The following is a 27,982-nucleotide window of genomic DNA, read 5'->3' as shown; positions in this document are numbered from 1 at the left end:
GATGCTAGGTTAAATTATGGGTACACTTTTTGCTTAATATAGCTGTGTATCTCTTGGAATTTCATATCTAATAATTTAATATACAAGGCAAATACTTAAACTGATTCCTGAGAACACTTAAAATTGTCCTTCCTTAAAATTGTTTGGGTAGCTTTCAGAGTTTACCTGCCACCTGCCATTCTTAACCAGCTTTAATGACACAGTAATGTGCAGGGTAAGAAATGTTTTAAACGGTGAATAAAGTGAGTCTGGGAAGACTAATGAGCTCAGACCTGGACTGGTTGAAGAAACAGCACTGGAAATTTGTCCTGCTGCCCAGGCATGGATATGACTCACAGAAGGTCGTTACAACTTATTTTTTATAAATCAAACTGCTAGTTATGTATTCTGTATCAAAGGTTTAGGTCTCCTGTTGTCTACAAGATCAGTGGGTGATTCTGTGCTGTCCATACCCTTGTTTTAATAACTGTTTCAATACATTTTTGTCACTTACACTACCAGTCAATGGTTTTTGAACAGACATATTTTAGTTTTTTGAAGAAGTCTTTTCTGCTCACCAAGTCTGACTTGATTTGATCCAAAGCACAGCCAAAACAGTACAATTTTTAAATATTATATTAAAAATAAGTTTTCTATTTGAATATTTTTTCATGTAATTTATTTCTGGTTTCAAAGCTAAATTTTTAGCATCATTACTCCAGTCACATGATCCTTCAGAAATCTAATATTCTGATTAGCTGTTTTCAACAATGTTTTTTGAGCAGCAAAGTATAATAGTTTCCAGGTTTCTTTGATGAATAGAAGATTATAGAACAGAACTGATCAGAAATAGAAATATTTTGTAATATTATAAATGCCTTTATCATCACTTTGGATCAATTTAAAGTATCCTTGCTAAATAAAAGTATTCATTTCTATGATTAATGTTACAAAAGCTTTCTATTTTAGTTAAATGCTGATCTTTGGATCTTTCTATTCATCAAATTATTCAGTTTTAAATACTGATAATGTTTCTTAAACAGCAAATCAGCATATTAAAATGATTTCTGAAGGATCATGTGACACTGAAAACTGGAGTAATGCTGCTGAAAATGTAGCTTTAATTGCAGGTATTCAAATAAAAAGCATTTATTTTAAATAGTAATTTTTTTTTACTGTACTATAAATCAAATAAATGCAGGCTTGGTGAGCAGAAGAGAATTCATAAAAAAAAAAAAAAAAAAAAAACTCTTACAGTTCAAAAACTTTTGACACTTGGTAGTGTATGATTACAGATAAGAATGATCTAAAAGGTATTATAATTGTTTTTGTAAAAAAAATAAAAAAAGGTTTCTAGCTGACCAGAGTAAAATTAGAATAATTAGATGTATTATTGACTAAAATTTAATTGACCTTTCAGGTCTGTATACAACTTTAAATTTACAATATATTTAGAGAACCCTAATATTACTACACCCTCATATTAATTTACCATGTTGAATTTATATAAACATTTTCACCTTTTTTGAATTAAAATGCTAAATATTTACACACAATATTTTGTTTGGCAATTTGACTAAACAGTATTTTGGCCCAAAACAGTAACTGACAATAACCGAAAAAGACATCATGAGACGAATGAAAATTCGTTGGGACACATTTTATTATGAAGACACACATTAGTTTTCCTTGTCCTGGACGGTCTTTGTTCCACGCAGTCTGCCAGTACGACGGGCAGCGATGAGACCGACCTTGCGTCCAGCGGGTGCGTCCCTCCTGATTGTTGAGGGCTTACCAATATGCTGATGGTTACCACCACCGAAGGGATGCTCAACAGGCTGGAGAAGAAAACGGCACGGGTCAGATTTCAAACCAGCATTGGGTAACAAATCAGAATAAAAAAAATAACCAGTAATTACAAAGAAATAATAAAGTTTGCTTACATTCATAGCCACACCACGGACACGAGGCCAGCAGTTTCTCTTGGCCTTGTACTTGTGGTATGCACGACCTGCCTTCAGGATGGGTTTGTCAATACGACCACCACCAGCAACAACACCTTTAATAAGAGACAATAGACTTCAGTTTACAATAGAGACTTGGAGATTTAAAATTGAATACACAAATTCCCCTTTATCCATTTGCTACAGAACTTTTAAAGTACCTTCTAAGATTTAAAGTTCATATTTTAACTAATTAACAACCACATCTTTTACCTCCAACGTTTTATTTTTCATATTTTTTTTTAAAGTAACAAACCCTGTGCTATAGAATACATCCACAAATTATATATCCATATGGTCACACAGCATATTTCAGTGTAGAGATTCAATGGCAAGCATAAAAAAAAAGCTTTTATGAAAGAACAAGGAAAAATAAAAGCCCAAGAGTTTTACAAAATGAAAATCAATCAGAAATGTAATTTATAACCATGCAATGGAACAAACAGTATAAACCATAATAAATTCTTCACGTTTGCTTACCAACAACAGCTCTGTTTGCAGAAGAGACGACCTTTTTGGATCCAGATGGAAGCTTGACTCTGGATTTCTTGGTCTCAGGGTTATGGGAGATGACTGTGGCGTAGTTTCCGGATGCACGGGCGAGTTTGCCTCTATCTCCGGGCTTCTCCTCCAGACAGCAGACAATGGTACCCTCAGGCATGATGCCAACGGGGAGCACATTGCCAATGTTCAGCTGGGCTATAACAGTCCAATCACTTCAATAAGCATGTGCACATAAGACTAGAAGTTTGTTTGACGGATTCTCAACTCAAAATGCCACAATACCTTTCTTGCCACAGTAGATAAACTGCCCAGTGTGGATGCCTTCAGCTGCAATGAACAGTTCTGTCCTCTTCTTGAAGCGGTATGGGTCACGAAACATCACCTTAGCCAGGGGAGCTCCACGGCCAGGGTCGTGAATGATGTCCTAGAGTAAAAAGGTGTGTGAGCTCATGTAATTTCCCTCTTTAGATGATAAATTAGCTTTCCATGATTTCATTTAGTCAACAATTTTACCTTCACAATCCCCTTGATGTAGCCATGGCGTTCAGCGAAGTCAATATGACGGAGTTTAGCAGGACCCTTTCTGTGCTTGACATGGGCTTTAAAGACCGAGCCCGCACCTTTTCTCTGTCCCCTGATCACACGTCCCATTGCTGCCTACAGAAACAAGCAATTAGATGTTTAATAAGACATGTCAATGCTACATTGACGTACATTCTGCATTAGATCTCACACATTATAAAGAAAAGCATATATCAGCTGTCAAGCTTGCTTAACATTAGCTTTTTTTTTCTCAACAGATAGAAGAAACCCATAGAGATTTAACGTAACGTTAACTATTGACTCAACAGTGACAGCCGCTGTAACACGTAACGTTAAGTGACTTACAAACAGCTAGTTGTGAATAATATCCCACACTGACGCAGTGCACGATTAAATCCAATGCGTAGTAATTCACTCGTTAACAAATGTATTAAGCTCGTTTAGTTGAAAGTCTATGGTGGTCACCGGCGCTCTAGGCCACAACATGACCACGGATACATCACTTCAATCATAAATATCACATTCAGTTTCAACACTGAGACACTCGAAAGAGCAAATATATATCCTCAAGTCATATGTTGACATTATACGGTTTGTTGTGTATGTGGATGGTGAACTTTAAACAGTGATTGTAATCAGATTGTACAGAGAGGCAAAAGATTGTTTCTCATACCTAAACTCCGTTGACGGAAAGAGGAAGTAAAAGGGAGCGATGGGGATTTTCTTCCGGAGAAATGGGCGGGAGGAGAGCGGGGTTAAGTACCCGGATGTGTGTTCAGTTTGCGGTTCGCCCCCTGGAGATTGAACATGGGAAGCGTTTGAGATTAAAGCAACGAGTTTTATTTTACACTGGTGACTTAGAGGTGCAGTTGCTCCCAATGTGTTATTAAATATAGTTTTACCGTCTTCGTGGTTTATGTATTGCAGTTATAATAATGACAACAAGCATGTGTTTTATGTAGTATGCATCTTAGAGTAGTATAAAAAGAAACCATGAGGAGGCAGCATCGGGTCAAATTACCTTTCTGCTGCTGCATTGGACAAATCTGTTTTATTAAGCATGTAGTCTTTTATCTAGATTATTTAATTTGTCCACTAAAATTTTGCAATGAGAATGTGCATCAGAATTCTTATTATTTAATTCAGTTTCATTTTCACTGCATGTTTAATTTAATACTGTATTCATAGTATTTTTGGTGGAAATTTTAGTCACTTACCTTGATTCATTTCATAGCGTTTTATGTATCCTAAACACACACAAGCAGTTTTTACACATTTACTTAATTTGAAAAAAAAAAAAAACCTGAAAAATGACTGAAAACATGTTCACTGATGTGTTTACGAATTATATTTACCTTGATCTATATACAGAATGCATTTGTAAACTAGGAGAAATTAATAGAAAATAATAGGATGACAGCAGTTAAAAAAACACCCATAAAATGATTGATACACTACCAGTCAAAAGTTTTTGAACAGTTAGATTTGTAATGATTTTTTAAAAGAAGTCTCTTCTGCTCACCTAGCCAGCATCCAAAAGTACAGCAAAAACAGTAAAATTTAGTTTTTTTTTTTACTATTTAAAATAACTGTTTTCTATTTGAATATATTTTAAAATGTAATTTATTCCTGTGATCAAAGCAAAGTTTTCAGCATCATTACTCCAATCTTAGTGTAAAATGATCCTTCAGAAATTTTTCAAATATGCTGATTTGCTGTTAAAGAAACATTTTATTATTATTATCAATATTTAAAACAGTTGAGTACATTTTTCTTTCAGGAAAAGGAATAAATTGCATTTTAAAACAATTTCAACATATTCAAATAGAAAACATTTCACAAATGTTTATTTTTTATAGAAATAAATACTTTATTTAGCAAGGATGCTTTACGTTTATCAAAAGTGATGATAAAACATGTATTATGTTACAAAATATTTCTATTTCAGATAAATGCTGTTCTTTTGAACTTTCTATTCATAAAAGAAACCTAAAAAAATCTATAATATAATATATAATAAATGTTTTTGAGCAGCAAATATTACAATGATTTCGGAAGAATCGTGTGACTGGGGTAATGATGCTAAAATTGCTTTTAAATCACAGGAATAAATTACATTTTAAAACAATTTCAACATATTCAAATAGAAAACATTTCACAAATATTTCAAAATGTTTCTGTTTTTGCTATACTTTGGATCAAATAAATGCAGGTTTGGTGAGCAGAAGAGACTTCTTTAAAAATCATTAAATATCTTACTGTTCAAAACCTTCTGACAGATAGTGTATATTCTTTATACATGTAGGCCTATTACATTGTTTATGTATTGTCTATTACACTGTGTATGTATACGTTCATGTATACGCAAAAAGTCATTAACATTTCAATCACAGTGTAATTTCCATCAGATGTTTAATTTAATTCTGTTTATTAGCATTTTGTGGTAGAAATGACATTTATATTTTTGTTAGTGCTGTCAAATCGATAAATCGCTATTAATCGCATCCAAAAATAAAAGTTTGTGTTTACGTAATATATGTGAGTGCTTTGTATATTTATGTGTATGTACATGTATTTTTAGGAATTTACAAGTATATATGTATTAATACTTATATATAATTTATATTATATATAAATGTATTACATTTATTTCTTAAATATATACATGTATGTGTGTATATTTATATATTATATTATGTAAACACAAAGTTTTATTTTGGATGCGATTAATCGTTTTTAAAGCACCAACAGACTCAAAAAAAATGTTGTAGACTTCATTCATGTCATAGATAAAATGTTTATGTTTCTTAAATATACACAAACGGTGTTTCTACTATTTCACATCATTTGAAAATTACCTGTTTACCGTTATATTTAAATAATGCGTTTGAAAATAGCAGAAATTAATGATAAACACGTTAATAAAAATCAACTGGGACATAAAAGTGCCAAACAGAGATACAAGTAACGTCCAAAGGATTTATACTCCTCAGTACAAAGTGTACAAAGTGTTATCAAAGCTCAGTCAGAACAATTAAAAAATACGTTTTTTTTTTTTTTTGACACAGTGTGCCCAGGGACGCTTACATCTCGCGATATTCCCGTCGCCGTGACGTCTTTCCTCCGTTCGCTGATCCAATGGCATTTAGCCCGAAGCCAACAACCACGGCACACACTGGGCTGCCATCAGCACAGCGGGCAGAATACAGAGACATCGTGAAAGAAACTTAAAATTTCGCCAATACGAAGCCTGAGGGAGGATAACTTGCACTTAAACATTTCCTTTTCCCTCCCCTACGGTGGTCTTGGCACAAAAAGCCCTTGGAGAAGGACAGGACTACAAAAAGAGCAAGTGACGTCGTTATAAAAGGAGACTTGGCTGAAATCCTTTAGACAACAAAGAAACAGCTTCTCAGAAATAAAGGAGTAATCCTCACTTATTCTCTTTAGTTATGAGTCATGTGGTCGTCGACGGTTCACACGGTCTAGAGCAGCAGGTAGGCTGTGAATTATGTTTAAATATGCGAGCTCTGTAATCGCTTTGATCGGTTGGCTTTGACACTCAGGCTACGTCTTAAAACCTTGTAAGCCGCCTTTATAGACAGCATTCTTAGCGTTGCGTTGCTTTAAAAAATGCTGTCAATGAAGGTACCTCAGTAGGTGTTGAGACACAGCCGCAGTTCCTCGTGTTGTAATCTTTTCCTTTAGTGAAGATATAAAATGTAAGAGATATAGCCACAGTCATGTTCTCATGTCCACATTTAGAGTTTAAAGTGCATAAGCGAAATACTTAGCCGACGCCTTTTCCTGTTTATATCTTTAGATTATTTTCCGCATTTTGGCCACCGGCTTCCCAGAACCAACATCAGCATTGAACTTTTTCCGTCATCTTTAGATTAAATATAGTTTCTCTTAGTTATCTAGAAGCTTTGCATTAGTTTGAGTTTTTAGAAATACTGTAAAAAACGCATGGCGTCGAACATTTGAGTCTGCGGCCTGTTGTACCATGCAGCCTTTAGCTTGAATAGCATTGGGATATTGTTTACATGTAACGGGCTGATGATGGTTTATAAAAGTTTTATTTATTCAGCAGTGTCTAGATGGTTTACTATATGGCCAATACGAAGTGTCTCTTGGTATCATGATCATAGGCTTTAGGCTTGAATAGGGCCATGACGGCTTGCCGAACATTTGTGGCAGGCGCTTTTTAAATTTGATTAACCAATTTAATGCCAGCGGCTACATTTGTGACCGAATGTTAGTTTAAAGGTTTTAAAACCGTTTATGTATTTCATACAGTTGTCAACTATTAATGACTGGCACAGACAGTCTTAATTACATGTGACATTTTTTTACATGGCTGATGTAAACAGTCACGTGATTAGAGCTGTTTAATAGCACTTTGAAAGATCATATTCGTGATAAAGCTTTTAAAAAATTTGGAATACAGGTATCAAATTTGGTACATATAAAGTTTAATGTTTTGTTAAGATTTGTCAGTGTTCACAGCTGTCATTTACTCAACTCTAATGTTGTTCCAAACACAAAAGCTGTTAAGCAGAGGTTTTGCTTTCCTTGCATGATGAAAAGGTAATTGAGGCTAAACCTCAATCCTTTTGCGTTCTGTTAAAGAAAGTCACACTGGTTAGGAACAACTTGTCAAAATTCTTCTCAAAAATCACTTCTACGCTAACATAAAGTAAGAAAGTAAACAGTAAGATTTTTTTTTTTTTTTTTTTATAAAGAAGTCTCTTCTGCTCACCAAGCCTGCATTTATTTGGTCCCAAGTATAGCAAAAACTGTAAAATTGTGAAATATTTTTACTAAAAATAACTACTACTTTTTTTTTTAATGAAAAGCTGAATTTTAGCATCATTATTCCAGTCACATGATTAATCAGAAATCCTTCTTATATTCTGATTTGCTGCTCAAAAAAACATTTGTTGAAAACAGCTGAATAGAATTTGTTTCAGGTTTCTTTGAATAAAAAGTTTAGAAGAACAGCATTTGTTTGAAATGAAATCATTTGTAACATTATAGACATTTATCATCACTTTTGATCAATTTAAAGCATCCTTACTAAATGAAAGGATTTCTTTTCTTTTTCTTTTCTTCCGCACCCCCCAAAAATGATACTGACTCCAGACTGACTTTCAAATAAATACTGATCTTTGGATATTTCAAAATGCACTCAACCATTTTTAAATATAATATAAATAAAATGATTCTTGAACAGTAAATCAGCATATTAGAATGATTCTGATGGATCATGTGATACTGTAGACTGGAGTAATGATGCTGAAAACTTGGCTCTGATCACAGGTATTCTACTGTTTTTTGCTGTATTTTGGATCAAATAAATGCAGGCTTGGTGGGGAAAAAAATCTTACTGTTCAAAAACTTTTGACTGGTAGTGTAGTTGTTTAAATGTAAACAATTCCTTTAAACCTCTTTCTCAGATCTTCAAATGAACTCTCCTGCTCAGTTCTGTTTTCTGTTCACACTGTGTGGCGTGCATATATTTGTATCTGATGGTGTACTAAGTGGCCCACTCTTTCTGTTTTTCAGCTTGCTGTCTTAGACTTGAACTCAGCTGATGGACAGGGTGCTGGCTCTGGTCGTAAGTGATTTATCTCGTTTAGTGCTTCTATCACATTCAGATTGAATGCCTGAACAACCTTCTCATAGTTATTTTTTTATCTTTCTTTTATTTTTTATATTATTTTTTTTAGTATTTTTGAAATTTAAAGTGCACATCTTAAATGCAAGTTAATTCAAAAAAATTAATATTTTTTATTTCAGGGCGTTACATTCCTCCTCATTTGAGAAACAAAGATGCATCAAAAAATGGTATGTAATGTTGGTTTGCATTACAAACGGTCGATTGTTTCATTAAATGAGACATTTGCAGATGCATGCAAATTCGGCTTATATTTACATTTCCAATTGAGTTTTGGCCTTTTGAGCTGCAGTAAATTTTATTGGATGGACGCTTTAGAGACTTTCTCAAAATAACTCATGTTAAAATATTTGATTACAGACAAAAACACTTAGCTGTGTTTCAGGGCTTGTTAATATCACTACAAACCCTGAGCTATTGCAACTATTTTAAAAAACAATTTTTTTTTTAGACTTTTATTTCATTAAATCATTTCCCATTTCAATTGACATGAGCACTCCATTTCATCATTAAAGAATGATCTTTAGATCCTCCATCTTAAATGCTTTTTGATCAATTGTTGAGTTTTTTTCTGCACTTTGACTTCATGTTTCTTCACAGCAGGAAATGCTTATTCCTCTGGTAGACAGAGCGGTTATTCAGTGGCACCAGTACAGAGCTGTAAGTCTTGGTCAGGTTCTTCAGAAGGTGCTTTGCTTCCAAGATGCATGAAAAGTTAATTCCATGCCTTCAGAGCCAGTACGTTGGGGCCAGACATTTAAAGTCAGTTCTCAGAGTGTTGAGTGAACCTCACACTTTATGAAACTGAAGGAGCAACAAAGCTTTGGCTTTGTTCAACTGCTCCCTGTGATTTATCCGGCAGCTGCGGTTGCTTGCATTGCTCTCCTTTCTTCTATTTTCTAATTGACTGTCTACATGAACAAATAAGAAAGAGGCTTATGCTATTGCGTACACACACACTCCTTTGAATGCTTTCGCCATCTTCTGACAATGTGAAACTGTTCCTCAAGTTTCTCCCAAACAGTATCCTCAGAGTTGGCACCCTGAGGGAAACCAAAGACACAGGCATAACTATCCAACTGGATGGAATGACTTTAGGACCGGTAATTATTTAAAACGACCTGATTTGCTCTTACGCTCCTCCATTGTGAAGGAATGGTTGTCTTTTAAGTACCCTGTGCCTCTGCTTAGGTTCCCAGAGATATCCGTCCCAGGAGCTCTCGTTTTATCACACCTACACTAGTGGCTGGCCAGACAGATGTGGTATATCTTTATGCATGTGACTTCTGCATCGTCCCTCTGTCCTGCTGTCTGTGACATCACTGCATTTTAACTAGACCCTTAGGCTGAAGTTTGTGGACTTGTCTCGAGACATGTTCTAATGCTACATGTCAATAGCATGCTTAATCGTGTGGGCGTTTTTTTTTTTTTTTAAATACTAAGTGAAGCACATGTTAACATCTCTAACTATACCACTATACCACAACAAGTTTGTTCACCATAATTAGCCCAAGATAAACTGATTTGAGCTTTGACGTTTCACTGCTGCCACGTCAATTGTTTGGTTTCATACTTGCCAAGAGACACCATGTCCAACTCTGATGCGTTTTTTTTTCCTTCAAGTTTGTTGCGAGACTGTGTAGGCGAGTATTTATTTAACTTAAGGGATTGTTTGCTGTTTACTTTGACTTTATTGCATTTACTGCCTGCCACAAATGGTATTTTTGATGATTCCTCATGTTTGACAGTATGCTTTGGCTTTCTGATTAGCAAGTAGGTCAGCAGTGGTTGTGCTCTCTTAAAGTAAGTTTGGAAAGCTAATGTTTGGCTGTGTGGTATAAACCCATCTGAGGATGCCAGATATGCAAGTTATTTGTGTTTTTGTACTTTGAAGAGTGGGTATTCATATGCATGAGCGCAATCCTGGCTAATTTCTTTGTGTGTGTCACTTGCAGCCTCTCCTGCGCGTACCGACAGCAGTGTAGCCACCGACGGAAATGAGGACACAGCCAGTGTTATCAGCTGGGCTGATCGCTGTGGTAAATTCGAGCATCAGACCGGTGCATGGCTTGGCCTGCTTTTGGCAGTTTTTGGACAGAAAATTATCACCCATTTATGTGGTGATTTATTAGAAAAGGCTGTAGTGCTAGTAAGATTTTTCTTTGTGTGTGTCTCACAACCTTGTTTGATTTATTTAAAGAAAAAAAACACAATCACATGATGTGAATTTTTTTTTCTGGGAGTGTGTGTACTCTGTTTCTTTTAAACTGGATTTTTCTCAGAAAGGAATAATTGGGTGAGTCACTGGGATGGCTGAACAGGTTGTTTTGTTTCATACGGATTTGTAAACACTAGGATAGTCTTGCCCAAGAGATGCCCATTGTTCTTGTCTTGATCTGCAGTTTTTTTTAAAGCAGTGCCATGAACCTGTTTGTCTGGTTCACTCAACTGACTTGAGTTGTTCTAAATTGCTTACTGGCTTTTTCACATCTGCCACTCACTCAATCATCACTGAAACCAGTCTTGGCTTTGAGCTAAGTTATAAATTAGAGCCATTCCCTCAATATCCTCACATTCTCTACCTGTCTGTCCCTTTTTGAAAGATTCTCCAGGATGGGACGGTGGTCGTAGCAATGGTTTCGTCAATGGATACCATGACGGTCGTATGAACGGGACTGCAAACTTTGCCCGTGGACCTCCTCGTAATGACAGAGGTGGGCGTGGCGGCTTTCGTGGAAACAGGAACGGTGGTTCCTTCAACCAGCCAATGCATAATGCAGGTGAGTTTTAGAAGCCTTAGAAATGATAGAATGATTGTTTTGCAAGTTGAACGTATTCTAATCATCTAACATGATGAAATTGCAGGTTATGGCACTTATGAGAACAAAGATGGAGGCTGGAACTCTGTGGTGAACAGAGATGCCTACACTAGCTTTGGTGGGCGTTCTGACAGAGGGAAGTCGGCGTTCTTCAATGATAGAGGAGCTGGCTCAAGAGGAAGGTGAGGAAGAGTTCAGTATTATAATTAGTTCTAAGTTGTTTTGGATACAAAATCTTACTAGTTCTTAACCTCCCAACTGTTTGTTCACTTAAGGCTTAAAGGACTGTTTGAGGTCATAAGTTAAGATTAGTCTCGCGTAGCCAGACCTTCAGACTGACGGCTGAAGGTCTGGAATTCATGGAAGCTTTAGTTGGCCAAGGCCCGCCCATAAGACCGTTTGATCGACATGTCAAACAACCAATCACAGTTCGTTTCGTTCAGTGTCACGTTTCGGGGCGTGGAGATGCTCCCACAACAACAGACTAGCGTGCAACAAGTCAGTCATTGAAATAACCAGCATTGAAAGATAACGAAGAAGAGGGAGAACAAGCAGTAAGTCAGTAATTTGTTCGCGAACGTGGCAAATGTGTATAACAACAATGGCGTCTGCATAAGCACCTTTTAGCAAAATGCTGAATTAATCAGTCTGCGCTTTGTTTCCCGGCGGACCGAATATAAACGCGACACTCGCGTCTCCTGGAAATCCGGTCAAATTCAACGAATCAGATGACGACTTCGACATTCCTGAAGTGTTTCCAGTTAAGTGTACCATATGCATCAGACGTTTAGCCAACGTTCCGTGGGCGTGACATCTGAGGCTGAGACTAAGTTAAGATGGGCATTTTGATATGTGTTCCGTGTTTAAGCTCAAAAAGTCATCTAAAAGTGCTCAGATAGCATGTGACCGGTGGCTTTATGTGCACATGCTTTGAGTGTGTGTGTGTGTGTGCACAGAAACCATGTGTAGCATTCAAGTGCAAACTTGATTTTTTTTTTTTTTTTTTCAACAACAGTTTTAAATTGCTTAAATGGATGCAAATGAGTACTGTGTTTAAAAAAAAAAAACTTGATTGAATTGTGCCTGTGTCGAGTAACCGGCAAAATATTGGAAGTAGATAAGAATCCATGAAACGCATTGTTGGAACCCTTTCCAAATCTGCATGAGATATTAAACCCACATGAGTTTACACGGTTTTGTGTCCAAGTTCCAAAAATTACAGTGGCTGTAGAATTTGTTGTAAATAATACAACAATACAACTGGTAAATACTCCTTAAAAAATAATGTTTTAATAATAATTTTAGTAGTAGTGGATCTGTGACATTCCGTACAGTAAAAAAATTTTATGACAGTTCCGCAATTCCATCCATATTTTTCAAATCAAAATCTTAAAATGATCTGATTACTCAATTAATTGACCAATAATAATTGACCGATTACTCTACTACCAAAATAATCATTCATGACAGCCCTAAAATGATCCCTCAAATTGTGTGGTTTGTTGAGGTGATATGTACTACTATTAAATAATAACCTTTTTTTTTTTTCTAAACAATAAGGTGATTAAATAAGCCTGCAGTGTGTAATAGATCATGTAAAAGTAAGAGTTTTCATGGTGTTGTTGTGCTGCAGTGTTTGTAGTTAAAAACTGAATTTCTTGGCAGATATGAGCGTGGAGGCTTTGGAGGAGGAACAGGAGGAAACAGTCGTTGGGTTGAAGAATCCAGAGATGAAGAGGACTGGTCAAAGCCACTGCCCCCCAACGAGCGTCTGGAACAGTAAGTGGCCCATTGCTAATCGCACTGTGTCTCTTGTCTCCTGAGCCCATCTGTCTCTGTGATTAAGCCATTGTTTTCTCCTTTGTCTCCCCCTCCAAACTACAGTGAGCTGTTCTCAGGGAGCAACACGGGGATTAACTTTGAGAAATATGATGACATTCCTGTGGAGGCCACAGGAGCAAACAGTCCTGGACATATTGAGAGTGTAAGCTTAATAATCATAGTGCCTTGTTGAATCAAGTTGCGAAACACACAAAATGGAGTACTGAAAGATGTTTTTATTTTATTTGTCTTTTTAGTTCCATGATGTGGACATGGGCGAGATCATTATGGGCAACATAACTTTGAGCCGCTACACACGGCCCACTCCTGTTCAAAAATATGCAATCCCCATCATCAAGGCCAAAAGGGACCTGATGGCCTGTGCTCAAACAGGTGGGCCATTAGACATTGGACCGCCATGTTGGTCTTCCGGGAGAAAAATTGTTTAAATTGCATCCCAGTTGAGTTGTAATAGCAAACTGTATTGGCTTTTATGTGGGGATAAAGTAAAACTAGCCAACTAGAACATCACTTTTGTGTAGTTTGGCAATGCCTATAGCTTTAGCTGGACTTACCAGAATCTGCAAAGACTGCTGATGCTGCGTTGTATGTTGTTGGTCATTTACATAATCAGTAAATCAATGTTTGCATTAAGTAAATGCTTTAAGTAAAAAAATTGTAATTCTGAGCCCAAGTTAATACCATTGAATGTTTTTTGAGTTCAGTGACAGTTCCTTAAACTCCTAATGTACCCCTTTACATGTGGATTAGATGACCACTTCCTGTCTCAGCAGACGGGGCTTGGTCAGAATAAAACGCTTTGACTCGGTTGAATGTTCAAAGTCTGGCTTTGGCTGTCCCATCAGGATGAAACTGCAGTCTGCAGCTGTATGAGCAATGGAGAGCAATTTGAGAATGTGCTTCATGTGTGTGCGCTTTATTCACTCAGGCTCGGGGAAGACTGCAGCCTTTCTGCTTCCTGTGCTTAGTCAGATCTACACTGATGGACCTGGAGAGGCACTGCAGGCCACCAAAGCCAGCAGCCAGGTTACTATATATCTCTTTATTAACCAGATGTTGTGCATAGTCTTGTGAGGGATCGAAGTTCTGCTTCTGTCATTAAAGCTTTTTGTTTTGGTATTTCTCAAGCAGGAGAATGGGAAGTATGTCAGACGTAAGCAGTATCCCATCTCTCTGGTTCTGGCTCCAACCAGAGAACTTGCTCTTCAGATTTATGATGAGGCCAGAAAGGTATGTTTCTGGTAAACCATTTACAGGTTAGCAAAAGTTGCTTTAGTTTAAGCTTGTCTCAACTAATTCTGTTGTCATCTTCTGCAGTTCTCTTATCGCTCCAGAGTCCGCCCAAGTGTGGTGTATGGAGGCGCAGATATAGGCCAGCAGATCCGTGATTTGGAAAGAGGCTGTCATCTGCTAGTGGCCACACCTGGTCGTCTCGTCGACATGATGGAGAGAGGCAAGCTTGGCCTAGACTACTGCAAGTAAGTGACGCTTGAAGCAGAAATATCATAGGTTTTCTTTGACCTAAAATACATCTTGGTTCAGAAAAATGACTATACATTCTGCATAGATACCTGGTGTTGGATGAAGCAGACAGAATGCTTGACATGGGTTTCGAACCCCAGATCAGACGTATTGTGGAGCAGGACACCATGCCCTCTAAAGGTGCTCGCCAGACTATGATGTTCAGCGCCACCTTCCCAAAAGAAATTCAGGTATACATACTTGAGGCGTATCAGACACATTATGAACTTAAAATAAAAAGGTACTGAAGCACAGAATTTCTTATTAAAAGTCAAACATTTTATTTAAAGATTCTGGCCCGTGACTTTCTGGAAGAGTACATCTTTCTGGCTGTGGGCCGTGTGGGCTCAACCTCGGAGAATATCACTCAGAAGGTGGTCTGGGTGGAAGAGAATGACAAGCGCTCCTTCCTTCTTGACCTGCTCAATGCAACAGGTAAAATGCTTTCCCTCAGCCACTGTTTTACAATGACATTGGGTCCTTGATAGCTTGTTGCAGGATTAATAGACTTGATTTAACACGGTGTGCCAATATATGTGGGAGTACAGCCACCCTACAATGAGAAATCCGTTCACTCCTTTTTATAATTATTTTTTTTTATTTGTTAAATTCCCAAAAAACCTAAATAGCCTCAATTATCAAGCTGTTTTGATTTTTGAACAAGTATGATGTCATATTACTGTCCTGTATTAGCATAATCGCGCCCTCAGCCAGTTATATGCTGTCCGCCATTTTCTCTACGCTCTAGAAGTTTTAGAGACAATGTCTCGTTTAAAAAAAAAAAAAAAAAAACTCTTTGCATGTAGGGCTGGGCGATTTGGCCTAAAATCAAAATCTCGATTAATTGAACATTTTAACCCGATTACGATTAATGAACGATTATTTTATTCATTAATAAAATTACATTTAATTATATTTAAATAATATTTATTTTTTTGCCCTCATAGTTCACTGACAAGTTTTGTACAGTATATGCTCACATATTACAAGTGAGAGATTTTTGAATGAAGGGTGCACACACTATCTACTATCTATGATTATTTACTGAACATCAGTGTTGAACAACTGAAATTAAAGCGCACATTGCGTAAAACGAAGTCACATTTTTCTTAAATTAGTGAAAATAAATAACTTGCACTTTTGGAAACAAAATAAATTATTTATAAAATAATAATAAATATTAAAAGTAGAAAATAAGCAGTATCTCTTCTAAATAAAATTACTCTTGTATATCCTGTAAATACTTTTTACTGTATAAATATTGCTTAAGCTCTCCATCGACATGTCGGAGGAATAACGTAACGTAACGGAGCGGGGTCACCTGACTCCACACGCAGTAATGTTTTTAAAGGGAAAGTAATTGAAATAATTGACCTGGAAAATTTTGATCGATTATAGGTTCTGAATGTCGATTTCGATTACTTTTCGATTAATCGCCCAGCCCTATTTGCATGTGTGCAGTGCTACTGATGTTGCATATATAATAGCCTAAATTTGAAATACTTTATCTATGAATTACTGTCAAGTCTCTGAATAAATCCCTCTTGCTGTACACTTGCCTCACATTATCGTCATTTAATTTTAGGCTGTCGTTAATGAAGGAAAAAAAGAAGAGCATACACTCAAAGTCAGCCTATGCAGCTTATTTATTCAAATCAGCTGGGGAAATGTACCCTGGAAATCCAGAGGTCTCGCAAGAGCACAATTTGAATTGTCTCTGCAAGACACTCTGGCATCGAGCAATGATGCAGGTTACTGCATTACGTAAGCAGTTGTGGGAACCAATCAAATCGGTGTATCTGATGTAGGCGGGACAGAGGCGAGCTAAACTGATGACGACAGCGCTGCGACGTCCGAATCATGTAGTAAACTTTGAAAGATCGCTGTTGCTACAGATGAACACCAGTTGTTTGAAACTGCTTTGGCCGCTACAATGAACGAGTTAGACTTGGCTTTTCATATAAAAGAGGAACAGAAAAAGGAAAACTCGAATCGTTCCTTTGCAAGAAGGACGTTTATGCTGTTTTGCCGACTGGATACGGCAAGAGTTTAATCTATCAGTTCACAAGTTCACGCTTACATATAATTAGCCGGAGAATAGTAGTGCATGTTTGGCGTGCTGTCCGGTGAAGGGCTCCGAGCTCGGGAGTGGCCCGAACCCAGAGTACCCCCCCAATAGGAGTAGCGAGAACTCGGAGTGATGAGATGGGGTGGTGGAGGGTTACTGATAAACCATCGAGTGAATTGAGGTGAGTCAGCTGTATTTAAACCTATGGCGCTGATTGACTTGAGTGGGCTCCTCTTGTGATGTTTATGCTAAGTATCTGACGCGCTTCTCCCGAACTTTGTTAATGAAACATCATTTAGCTCTGCTGGTAGCTAAGCGTGTATTGTTGTGATTGGTCGTGGCGTTATCCAATTGTGTGCAGTGAGAGTTTCAAATGCATGCTTGGTGCCGCCCCTCGAGTTAGGCAGTTTTCATTGCTCGATCCCAGACCCTTAATCTTAATAGATTAGGGTCTGGATTTTTCCAGGCTAGGGGAAATGCAGAACAATGGAAAATCAATCAATAGCCCGACAGAATTCTAAATATAACGTTAGCCAACAGATTAAAACAGAAGTAAAAAAAAAATAGATATATATATAGTAGGGCTGTGCAATATGGACAAAATAATCATATTGCGATTTTTTTTTTTTTTTTTTTTTTTTTTTTTTTTTTTTTTTTTTTTTTTGAACGAATATTGCGATTGCGATTTTATTTGCGTTTTTTTTTTTTTTTTTTTGCCTTTTCAAACAAGCTACATACATTCTAAATGTATTCAGTGCACAAGAAGTGCATAACAAAACATTTCACCATGAAATAACATAGTATTAAGTTTAATAAACAAAACTGTAGTAAAATTGTCTTTAAAACAGACAACATAAAATAAATAAGCCATTTTACTTTTTTCCCGGTACTTTAGCCTACTTTGTGCAATAACGAGTACATTCATTTCAGTGGAAAAATAAGTCCAAAACTCTAAACTTTAACATTTTGAGGGTTCTAAAATCTTTTGCTTTTTTTTTTTTTTTTAGAAATTCTTGTTTTAATTTTTCTGATAATGAAAAAGCATAAACATTTATTTATTTTTAATCAAATGAAAAACCCTTTTAATTTTTGTCAAAAAACTGAAATTTACTGTTAAAATCAATGCGTGGAAGAAAAATTGTTCAGTTTAAAACGTTTAAATAATAATTAAGTGGTTAATCTTGTTGTAATATTTTTTTTATCATATATATTGTTTTATGTAAATTATTTAAATAGGAATATATAAACACCTACATTATACTGTACAAAAGTAATACAGGACTAATATTGTTCTGTTACATGTTAAACCGTACTTTTATTTTGACAGGTTGCAGTGAAGTTTCTGTGTGTATATGATGCTAGTTTTCTCAAATGAAACGGTAAAAGTGAAACTCACAGCAGCGATTTGGCGATTGAGTTTATCTGTTCATGTGAGATGCAAATGCCAAAAATTAGCGGGAGCGTCACGTGTGCTTCAGTCTGCATGTAGTAAAGAAATAAAACGCGTCTCCACCATTCATACATACAGAAGCAAACGGAACATGCAGGATTCATATTAAAACGGTCTTTTTGCATTTCAGTTTTCACAGACACTAGTCCATATCACGATTTGAATTAAGTGACAGACCAACTTTTGATTTATTAATCCAAAAATCGACGAATTACGTGGCATTCCGCGCTATAGTAAATTAGGTTTTTATGAATGGAGTCCGCGATCCAGTCCGTGTTTTCTTGGAGACATTGTAATCACGCGACCATGAAGAGACAGAAATGACATGCCTTAGTGTAAATAAGATAAATAACATAAGGCAATTTAGTATGTTTAATAAAAGAACTATGTATAGACCTGTTCTATAGGAAAGATAACCTTAAATGACTTCTATTGTGATGTGGCGCTATATCGAAAATAAAATGAACTTGACGTTCAAGGGGGGCGGGGGTGCTGTTGAGGGGATAGATAAAATCGCAGCCTTGTGCGGTTTAGAAATCGCATGTGCTTAAATCGCGATTTTTTTTGCGATTGCGATTAATTGCACAGCCCTAATATATAGAAACGTTCATCAAGGAATAGCATGGCTTTTAAACTTACTTCATGTAGGCTATGTTGTCTAAAAACAAAACAATGCAGCAATGTCTATTTGACTTACTCAGACCATGCATTATTTGTTCAGTGAAATTATTAATGTGGTCAAGTGAAAGACGGGACCTGAGGCGATTAACATAATTGTTAAATCACCTCAGGTCCCGTCTTTCACCTGCACTTGAAAAAACGTGCCTGTATTGAATGATTATGCATTGCTCCAGTAGAGTTATTGTAAGCAAATTTGACATTACACACTTTACACACAACTTTTCAGTTTCCCTTCTTTCACGTTGTGATTTTTGAACTAGCTGCAACTGACACAAAGAAAACCCATGCAATGTCTGAGGTAGTTTCCGCCCAGATACACTATTAAAAATAATGTAACCTTCTTTTTCTTACATTTTATTTTAGCTTATTTAAAATCTTTTAAATGCAACTAAAATGGTGGTAATTCGAATGGTAAAATCAATTTTGTTTTCAGCGTCGACTAGTAGAAGCTGTACAGTTTAGTTGACTAGTCGACTAGACCCGCACATCTCCTCTGAAGACACAAAAGAAACGGATGAACAAAATCAATTAAGTCATTTAAGCTGAACCTGCTCTGATTCAAACTTGTGACTTCGATCTTTCACTTCAAAGAATTCACTAGCAAAAAACAGATCAAATTAAAAGAGCCATTCATTTTCAAATTTCGACATTGCTTGTAGTGATTTTAAAGGTCCCATATTGCCAAAATTGAAATTTCCTGGCTTTTTTCATGATAACTGAGGTCTAGGGGCTATGTAACTACCATATAAGTTTCAAAACAGTCAGTCCACAGCAAACTGCACACAGCCTGAATAAAGTAGCCGTTCCTTTTCACGAGCCCCTGTAACTTCCATAAAAATATGACGTCCGATCTACTAAGTCACGCATTCAGTCACCACCCAGAGCAGCAACCACTGTCCCAACCTCCTTTTGTGAAACTTCGACAACTTCACGTCCATGCCATTGCTAAGCAACAACAACACGAAAACAAGTGGAGAAAACCCTGTTCAGTCGATAGATGTCAAGCTACATCATTACACAGGCTTCCGAACAACGTTAATATAAGAGACCACTGGCACGTCAACTTCAGCCTCTTTCACACAGCCATTCCGGAAAATACACGGATAATGTGTCCCACGATTTGTTCTGGAATTGCTTAATTAGGTTCATTCACAGTTGTTTTCCGGAATCTGTGCGTGCTTTACACACAACCCATAAAGACATGTGACATTTGGATGTGAGATGTAATGCGACGCGTACATTTCACTAAACTGAAACTAACATGATTTTCAGCGCTGATTGTGAGGGGCTGCCTGATCGCTGCTTCATTCCACTTTGCACGTATTTTTCCCGTCGTGAAGAGTCGCATGATAACGTGCATCACTGCAACACTGCCTTAATGGCATTTGGTTCTGGCTTTTGTTCACACAGCGCTCGTTCCCGTAATTTTCCGGAATCAGCGCGCATTGTGAAAGGGGCTTTACTAAAGCAACAGTTATGTAGCTTACTGCATTCAGTGTTTGAAAAAGAAAAAAACATTAATGATCATTCTGAAATATCATGTGTATCACCAAACCTACGGCAGGCTAGGCTCTGGGCTAGGCTACAGCATACATGACTATAGTTACTTATGGTTGGCTTGGATGTGCGTCACTCAGAAAACAACCGGCCAATCAGAAGAGAGGCTCATGAATATTAATTAGTTGGGCCAAAATCGACCTGTTCTTGACAGAGCTCCTAAAAAAGGAGCTGTAAAAATATATTGAAATGGATTTTGGCACTTATACCGCAGATATATATTCTTAAGGACATCAACAACTAAAATAAACCTCCAGAAATGTGTACAATATGGGACCTTTAAAAAGCATTCTTCAAAACGCATATTGCAAATCATTTGATTTCGATTGGGACTTCTTATCGCGAATCATTTGATTCAGATCGGGACCTCGCGTATCGCGAATCATTCTGCAAATTGATTTGCGATCCGAGTCCTGATCTGAAATGATGGTTCGTGATTCATTATTCAGTTTGGGAATTCGGTGAAGTTCACAAATTATTTGATTAAATTCAGGACTTCGGAGCACTATCTTGAATCAATTGTTTCAGATCAGGATTTTGGAGCATTACGGGAAATTTCTTTTTTTCTTAAGTGAAAAGCATCAAACCATAAGTAGATTGTTAAGAAGTAAAAGTTGTACTCAAAGTCCTTGAATTGAATTTTACAATATTTGTACAAACCCTGTTACAAATATAAATAATAAATGTACTTTTTGAAGTGATTTTTAAATGTGACACTAAGGAGATGAAGACTGTACTTATCATTGTGCTAGTAAACATGTGGAAACTACGACTGGCTTCTTGGTGAAGCTCTCATGTATATCCATAGCAACACAGCACTGAGACACCCGTGCTTTTAGATAAGTTTCGTCGGTCAGTGTTTCCATGCCAACATTATCTAAGCAAAGACTGTAGCAGAAGGCTGCTGTTTAGTAGCTTAAAGGGAGGGAATGAAGTCACGCAGTGGGACATTATTATGGCAACATGCTCTACAGTTTCATGCCATCATGCCAAAACATGACTGCAGTAAAGAAGCAAGCTGTGCCTAATATTGCACTGAATCCAAATAATTAAGCTTATAAATGCACAAGATGCTATTATCCAAAGTGACTTATTCTTTTCTTTGTAGGCAAGGATTCTCTCACTCTAGTGTTTGTGGAGACCAAGAAGGGTGCAGATGCTCTTGAGGACTTCCTCTACCGCGAGGGCTATGCCTGCACCAGTATCCATGGCGACCGCTCTCAGCGCGATCGTGAGGAAGCGCTCCACCAGTTCCGTTCTGGGCGCTGCCCTATCATGGTTGCAACTGCTGTGAGTAGAGTCTGTGAGTTCAATGGAAGCCTGTGGTTTTCCTTGTGCTTGTTTAACTGATTGTGTTATTGTCTTGATAGGTGGCTGCACGTGGCCTTGACATCTCCAACGTCAAACACGTGATCAACTTTGACTTGCCGAGTGACATTGAGGAATATGTCCACCGCATTGGTCGTACAGGCCGTGTGGGAAACCTTGGTAAGTTTTTCTATAGTTTTTAGATTTTTTTGCTTATTCCATGAACTCTGTTTGACTAATTGATTTATCTTCAGGACTGGCCACATCCTTCTACAATGATAAGAACTGCAACATCACTAAAGATCTGCTGGATATCCTGGTGGAGGCCAAACAGGAGGTGCCTTCCTGGCTTGAGAACCTAGCCTACGAGCACCAGCACAAGAGCACCAACCGCGGACGCCCCAAGAGGTACGGAAACATCCGAGCTCTCCGAATCTCCCCAATGAATTTGTGCGTTTTCCAGGTTCATGACGTTAGTCTTCTTCTGCAGGTTCTCTGGTGGCTTTGGGGCCAGGGATTACCGCCAGATGCCTGGGGGCAGCAACGCTTTCGGCAACCGTGGTGCTCGCAACACTGGAGGCCATGGAGCGAACAGAGGTTTTGGAGGCAACAAGGGTTAGTTTAACTTGAGTTTCTACTTTTATGATAATATTCAATTAGTTATCATTAATTTAACATCTAACCTTGGTGAATAAACTTAAAATAAACTATTTTTACTACAGCTGCAATGATTCCTCAATTATATTTGAGTAAGGTTTTTAAATCCTTGATTGCATTTTGCCCATGTTGTGTAATCTGCAAAATACTGGAAGTGGTGCATGCCACATATGAAACCCATTTGAACACAATGCTATTAAGAATTCACAAATGCTACGAGTCAAATAAATATATGCAATGCAGGTTTAATATATGTGACCCTGGACCACAAAACCAGTCTTAAGTAGCACAGGTATATTTGTAGCAATAGCCAACAATGCATTGCATGGGTCAAAATGATTGATTTTTCTTTTATGCCAAAAATCATTAGGATATTAAGTAAAGATCATGTTCTATTAAGATATTTCACAAGTTACCTACCGTAAATATTATAATGTTCATCTGGGAATGCAACATGCGCTATTTTATCAGATTTGTAAGGTAAATTATTCATAAACCTATGTAAACTGTGGAGAATACATCAATATCTTTCTCAATATGCTAACTGTTCATCGCAGTTTCAAAATAAAATTTAAACCCTCACTCTGAGTTCACACGTTTTTATGTCCACATTCAAGAAATTACAGTGGCTGTAGCTTTTCATATGACAAAATATTAAAGATTAAGTAGACATTTGAATTAAATATTGAGTCAATATTAAACTGATTAAATTGCGCAGTAAAGTGGACAGAATACAGTACAGAACAGTACGGAATAATCGTCAGTGACAGCCCTAATTTTGACAGTGTTCCTTAGTTTAATTCAGTGGAAAGCATTACTTCAATTCATTGTCTGTTCTAGGTGGCTTTGGGAGTTTCGGTGGTGACAGCTACGGGGGCAACTATGGAAACTATGGAGGAAGCTACGCCCAGGTGGACTGGTGGGGCAACTAAATATACGTTTGCCAAACTAGCTGAACGGAAACCACATGTTATCATAGCCAGACTCTACCCCCGTGTAGCTTTATGAACTCGGTACATTACACGCTGTGATTCTCTGCCCACATTCTAAAGGGAGCTGATCTGTGGCGAAACCGGAGCAGAAAAACAAGGATGCCCACTTGTGTATTTGATCTATTACAGCACCTAGGTTTCTTTTTCTTTGTTTAAAAACAAGAGGATCATTTGTATGTGAATGTACTGTGCCTTTTTTGAATATAGACAGGAATTTAGTTTTGTTAATTTCATCGAGTGAACTTGGCCAAGAGCTTAATTTTGTTTTATTTTTTGGGTTCTGTTTTTTTTTTTTTTTTTTTTTTTTGCTGTAAAGGCATTTGAAAGCTTGTACTTAATCAAACCTTGGCAAATACTGGGATAATGTGACTCGGAGAGTCGCTGTTCCATTTGAACTTCAAATTATCACCGATATCATGAAGCCAACAATACAAGCCACGAAGTAAAACGCAAGACGGTCTTTGCAGAAGTGCTCTGTGAAGCGTCTGCGTCACAAGGGACAAATCGGTCTGACTTAGTTTTTGTTTTGCTCACTCTATCCTGGAGAGACACCTCTTTAGGAATATGGTTGTCTTGAAAAGGCCATTCCAGTTGTGATATTCATGACGAAATATTGGAAACACTCAGTGTTTGAAAATTCAAAATGCTGGAACTTCTTACTCCACTTGTTTTAATTGACTTGACAGTGTTATGGCAGCTAGTAAGAACCACATGCTAGCCACTCTAAGTGGGCAGCATTTTTTGTTAACTACTACTTTTCTTTGTCGAAACAACATTTTAGAGAAGCAGTCACGATTTATTGAAAAACTCTGAGGTTTTTTGATAAAGTGTTTCTTTACAAATGTCAGCAAAACAAAAAATGCCTGCCATCCTGAAAGTGAAGTTCAAATGGCTACAAACGGACCACAGAACCAAAGCGGCCGTGCCTTAGCAACATGACCGCTTTGGTCACATACGCATGCTAGTGTTTTGTTTTTTGGTCAAGAAGAGAAGACGAATGAATTGTTGCAGGCTTTCTTTTAATACAGACGTCCTCTCTTTTCAAGCTGCGCAGCAGGCATGGCTCCCTTTTTCGTAGGTAGAGGCGGCGCGAGAGTTCATTTTGAGGCACTGGCGGATCCGAACCGGGAGTTTGTTTTGCGTTTGGGCCTGACGTGAGTGCAGTTAGACGGGCCACCATTTTAGCTTGTGTATCGAGTCCGTCGCAGGACACCAGGTATACGAATGCTGTCAGCTCCTGAAATTCATCAGGTTAGATGTGAACTAAACCACTGGCCAAGGAGCCAGTTTTCTGCTTCCTTTCTGGAAAAGGACGGAAGCGTTCGAGTGGAGGGGAAATAAGGCATTTATCGCAAGTGCAATAGATTTTCTTCTCAAGTGAGTTGTGCCTTGACTTACTTTTTTTGTTTTGTTTTTTAAATGATGAATTCAAGCAGATGCACTGACAGTATTGAGAACTTCAAGTTGAATGGTGCTACTTTAGTTAGGTCTAGGCCCGTGTACGTTGTGCCCATCGAGTTTTACAAAGTTCTTTTATTGCACATTTCGAGTTTTATATTTATATATAGATATACGTGTCTTGAGTGCAAGTCCTCAAGCTTCCAAATGTTGTGTCAGGAGATCAGAGATACGCAGCTTGTTTACAAAAGGGGAGGGTTCTCACTATTTACCAGGATTTATTTGGGACCAGGGCGATCAGCAGTGGGGAATTTAGCTATTTGCACACAGATTTCTAGATTCTACTTTTGCTGCTAGTTTTGTGTAATTTATTAAGCATTTTTTGAGAAATATTTATTTTTATAAGCCTCAAAGTGATTCTTTGAAAGTTTCAAGTAACTTGACCAAAAGACAATACCTGAACACTGGCACTTGAATGTTGAATGTCACCTGTATGCGTGGAAAATTTCTGTATTTCGGGGTAGCGTGAGCTTTTTAATGTTTCAGACGTAATGGACTCGGTCAGTTTCCACAGCTGTCAAAGGCCTAACGGCAACACGTCGCTATGGAATTACCAATTGGCTTTCAAAATTGGAAACGGGGGATTAACAAAAAAAACATGCCAAGGTTTGGATTCAAAAGTCATTTAAAAAAAAATGTTGAAAAAAAAAAATTACTGAAGTATATCAGTGCAAAAAGTGTCCAGATTTCTCCAAATGTGTGCTTTTTTCTGTCTTACAGATTGGCATTTGTTCTGTTGAAGTTTTGTTTCTGTCAATGTCTGGCACATGGCAACCTTGAACATGTGGTTGATCTCTATTGTATTTACATACACGGCGACTCTGGTATTAGTCCACTCAGGAGACGCTGCAGGTATCCACGCTAGCAATAAGTCTTAATGTGTATTGGAAACACTGAAATCACATCCCCTGCCCTCCATTCAGATGGAAATAGGAGAAATAGTTGGCTCCCTGAGAGGACACACCAGAGCTCCTTAGATTTAGTATTTGCTTTATGTCGTAGCTTCTAGGCTCTGCACTGCATGAGAAGACTCGGCTGTGCATTTATTGTATGATTTTACCAAAATAAAAGTTTCTGATGCAAATTCCTTACAACCAAGCATGATTTCTTAAGTGTTTGATGTAGCAGAAATTCGGTCAAACGTTTGTAACGGCTGTTCTTAATGTGATCTAACCCAGTGGAGTTGTTTGACGTTCAGTTGATGCCAGTTTGTTTACAAAATAGAACCTCTTTCTTTACTTAGTGTCCCTTGTCTTATTTCCTCTGCTTACAGCGGGTGATACTGCATTTGCTGATACCTGGTGATTCAAGTTGATTCAAGTGTAACTTTTTCTTTATGTAGTAAAGGACTAGACTGACTAAAAATTGCCAGGTTTAAAAGTTATTTCTTCATGTGGATTTTTATGAATATCTTTCAGAAAATGGCAGTAAGGACTGGGTTATGACAATTTTACAATTCAACTGATTCACATGCTTGCAATTCGATTCAATATTGATTATTTTTGATATATCAGGTACAGTACATACCAAATTTCTGAAGGAAAAAAAATCAATTATTGTAAAATATATGTGAGAGTCAGCTGGCACTACACTACTATAATATTCAGGGTTAAGATTAACTGGTTTGTATAAAGTAACATTAAAATGGTGGCTGTCCTAAAAAAAAACTTGACAGATTTATTAAAACTAATTAAACACTGAAGAGCAGTTATGGTGCATATATTTAGCAAAACGCCCCTCTCTAGAGTAAACTTGTGTAGCTGAATAACAAATTTATTGTCACCAAATATGTTGTTTTTTTCTGAGGTAAATGTTATGTGCTATATTGGTTACAAACTGTTATATTGACATCTTTGTGCAGTTGAAAATGAGACATGATACGAATATCGGTAAGTTGTACTTTGAGACTTTCATATCAAAAGTAATAAAGCTTATTGCGATTTATTGGATGGGAGGTGTGCTACAATGTTCCATACGTTATCTGAAAACAGGCTAGACTAATCAATTCTTGAGATTTAATCCATATTTCATAAAAATGAGAATCACAATTGAGAAATCAATATTTTTACCTGGCAATGACTAGTATTTTTTCACACTGAGGACAACTGAGGGACTCAAATGCAACTATTACAGAAGGTTTGAATGCTTACTGATGCTCCAGAAGGAAAAACGGTGCATTAAGAGCCAGGGGTGTAAACTTTTTAACAGAATGTTCAAAATATTTATTTCATCTGTGAGCATTTAAACCTTCTAGTTAAATAAGAGTCCTTTATTTGTCTTCAGTGTGAAAAGATGGATCTCAAAATCATACAGTCATTGCTGGAAAGGGTTCAAATACACAAAAATGCTGAAAGCCAAAGAATGTATGGGCCCTGAATGATTTTTCTGAAGAACAACAGACAGTTTAACTGTTCAGGACAAACAAGGGACTCATAAACAACTATCACTAAACAAAAAACAGCTGTGGATCTGTGGTAACAACACCGTATTAAGACTTTTGAACAGGGATCAAACTATTCAGGTCAGTACTAAATAAAAAATATTATGCTTTTTGTATGATCCTTCTTAATTTGGTAAAATAATGAACATTTAGCAGATTCTGCAAGATGTATTTGGACCTTATATTTATTTATCTTTGCCAACTGAAAGTGACCCCACTGCACCCTTATGAAATCCAGGTTGTAGAAGGGTCTCTAATGAAAGGTGTTGACATGCTTACAGATGTTTCCTGAAACGTTTACATTATGGTACAGTATCTCATGGCCACCGGTTTATATAAGGAGATTGCAGCCCTTTAATCTGTATGTACTACTGAAGCCCAGCAGGTCATTTCTACCCGCTTTGATTTCAGAGTACTGCTTTAACCACATATAATCCCAGGATTTTTCTGCCATTAAGTGATGGCTTTCTGAAGGGGAGT

General features: G+C 37.2%; 2 protein-coding genes across 8 annotated transcripts; one reads left to right on the top strand and one right to left on the bottom strand.

The window, feature by feature from the left end:
* Positions 1–1,624: 1,624 nt before the first annotated feature.
* rpl8 (ribosomal protein L8) lies at positions 1,625–3,727 on the bottom strand. The gene is made up of 6 exons (XM_073845479.1): positions 3,703–3,727; positions 3,000–3,143; positions 2,769–2,910; positions 2,463–2,681; positions 1,923–2,038; positions 1,625–1,817 (listed from the first exon to the last, which is right to left on the bottom strand). The coding sequence occupies exons 2-6, from the start codon at positions 3,135–3,137 to the stop codon at positions 1,659–1,661; spliced, it is 774 nt and encodes a 257-aa protein (XP_073701580.1). The 5' UTR covers positions 3,138–3,143; positions 3,703–3,727; the 3' UTR covers positions 1,625–1,658.
* Positions 3,728–6,175: 2,448 nt separating this feature from the next.
* ddx3xa (DEAD-box helicase 3 X-linked a) lies at positions 6,176–26,300 on the top strand. Of its 7 annotated transcripts, none has more exons than XM_073845639.1 (22): positions 6,176–6,526; positions 8,598–8,649; positions 8,832–8,879; positions 9,310–9,369; positions 9,720–9,812; positions 9,901–9,972; positions 10,665–10,748; positions 11,313–11,489; positions 11,575–11,710; positions 13,194–13,307; positions 13,413–13,512; positions 13,607–13,742; positions 14,299–14,396; positions 14,502–14,600; positions 14,688–14,848; positions 14,938–15,082; positions 15,182–15,326; positions 21,756–21,937; positions 22,018–22,135; positions 22,210–22,363; positions 22,446–22,570; positions 23,453–26,300. In XM_073845639.1, the coding sequence occupies exons 1-22, from the start codon at positions 6,482–6,484 to the stop codon at positions 23,542–23,544; spliced, it is 2,436 nt and encodes an 811-aa protein (XP_073701740.1). In that variant the 5' UTR covers positions 6,176–6,481; the 3' UTR covers positions 23,545–26,300. The 7 variants fall into 7 exon arrangements, with proteins under 7 accessions (XP_073701740.1, XP_073701738.1, XP_073701742.1 ...); XM_073845637.1 differs by having other exon boundaries at positions 14,499–14,600; XM_073845641.1 differs by lacking the exons at positions 9,720–9,812; positions 9,901–9,972; positions 10,665–10,748.
* The last annotated feature ends 1,682 nt before the right edge of the window (positions 26,301–27,982 follow it).

The sequence above is a fragment of the Garra rufa genome, chromosome 8, assembly GCF_049309525.1.
Source record: "Garra rufa chromosome 8, GarRuf1.0, whole genome shotgun sequence".
NCBI lineage: Eukaryota > Metazoa > Chordata > Actinopteri > Cypriniformes > Cyprinidae > Garra > Garra rufa.
The sequence above is the reverse complement of the archived record's forward strand: the minus strand, read 5'-3'. Positions and strand labels throughout refer to the sequence as shown.

What these genes read in the sequence shown, in the direction of transcription:
- rpl8 (XM_073845479.1), bottom strand. Translation starts at nt 3,137, where the DNA reads ATGGGACGTGTGATCAGGGGACAGAGAAAAGGTGCGGGCTCGGTCTTT. An exon ending in ACATCAAGGGGATTGTGAAG is followed by an intron (nt 2,911 to 2,999) that starts GTAAAATTGTTG and finishes TTTTTACTCTAG; the next exon opens with GACATCATTCACGACCCTGG. An exon ending in TGCAAACAGAGCTGTTGTTG is followed by an intron (nt 2,039 to 2,462) that starts GTAAGCAAACGT and finishes CTCTTATTAAAG; the next exon opens with GTGTTGTTGCTGGTGGTGGT.
- ddx3xa (XM_073845637.1), top strand. Translation starts at nt 6,482, where the DNA reads ATGAGTCATGTGGTCGTCGACGGTTCACACGGTCTAGAGCAGCAG. An exon ending in GTCCTGGACATATTGAGAGT is followed by an intron (nt 13,513 to 13,606) that starts GTAAGCTTAATA and finishes TTGTCTTTTTAG; the next exon opens with TTCCATGATGTGGACATGGG. An exon ending in AGGTTTTGGAGGCAACAAGG is followed by an intron (nt 22,571 to 23,452) that starts GTTAGTTTAACT and finishes TGTCTGTTCTAG; the next exon opens with GTGGCTTTGGGAGTTTCGGT.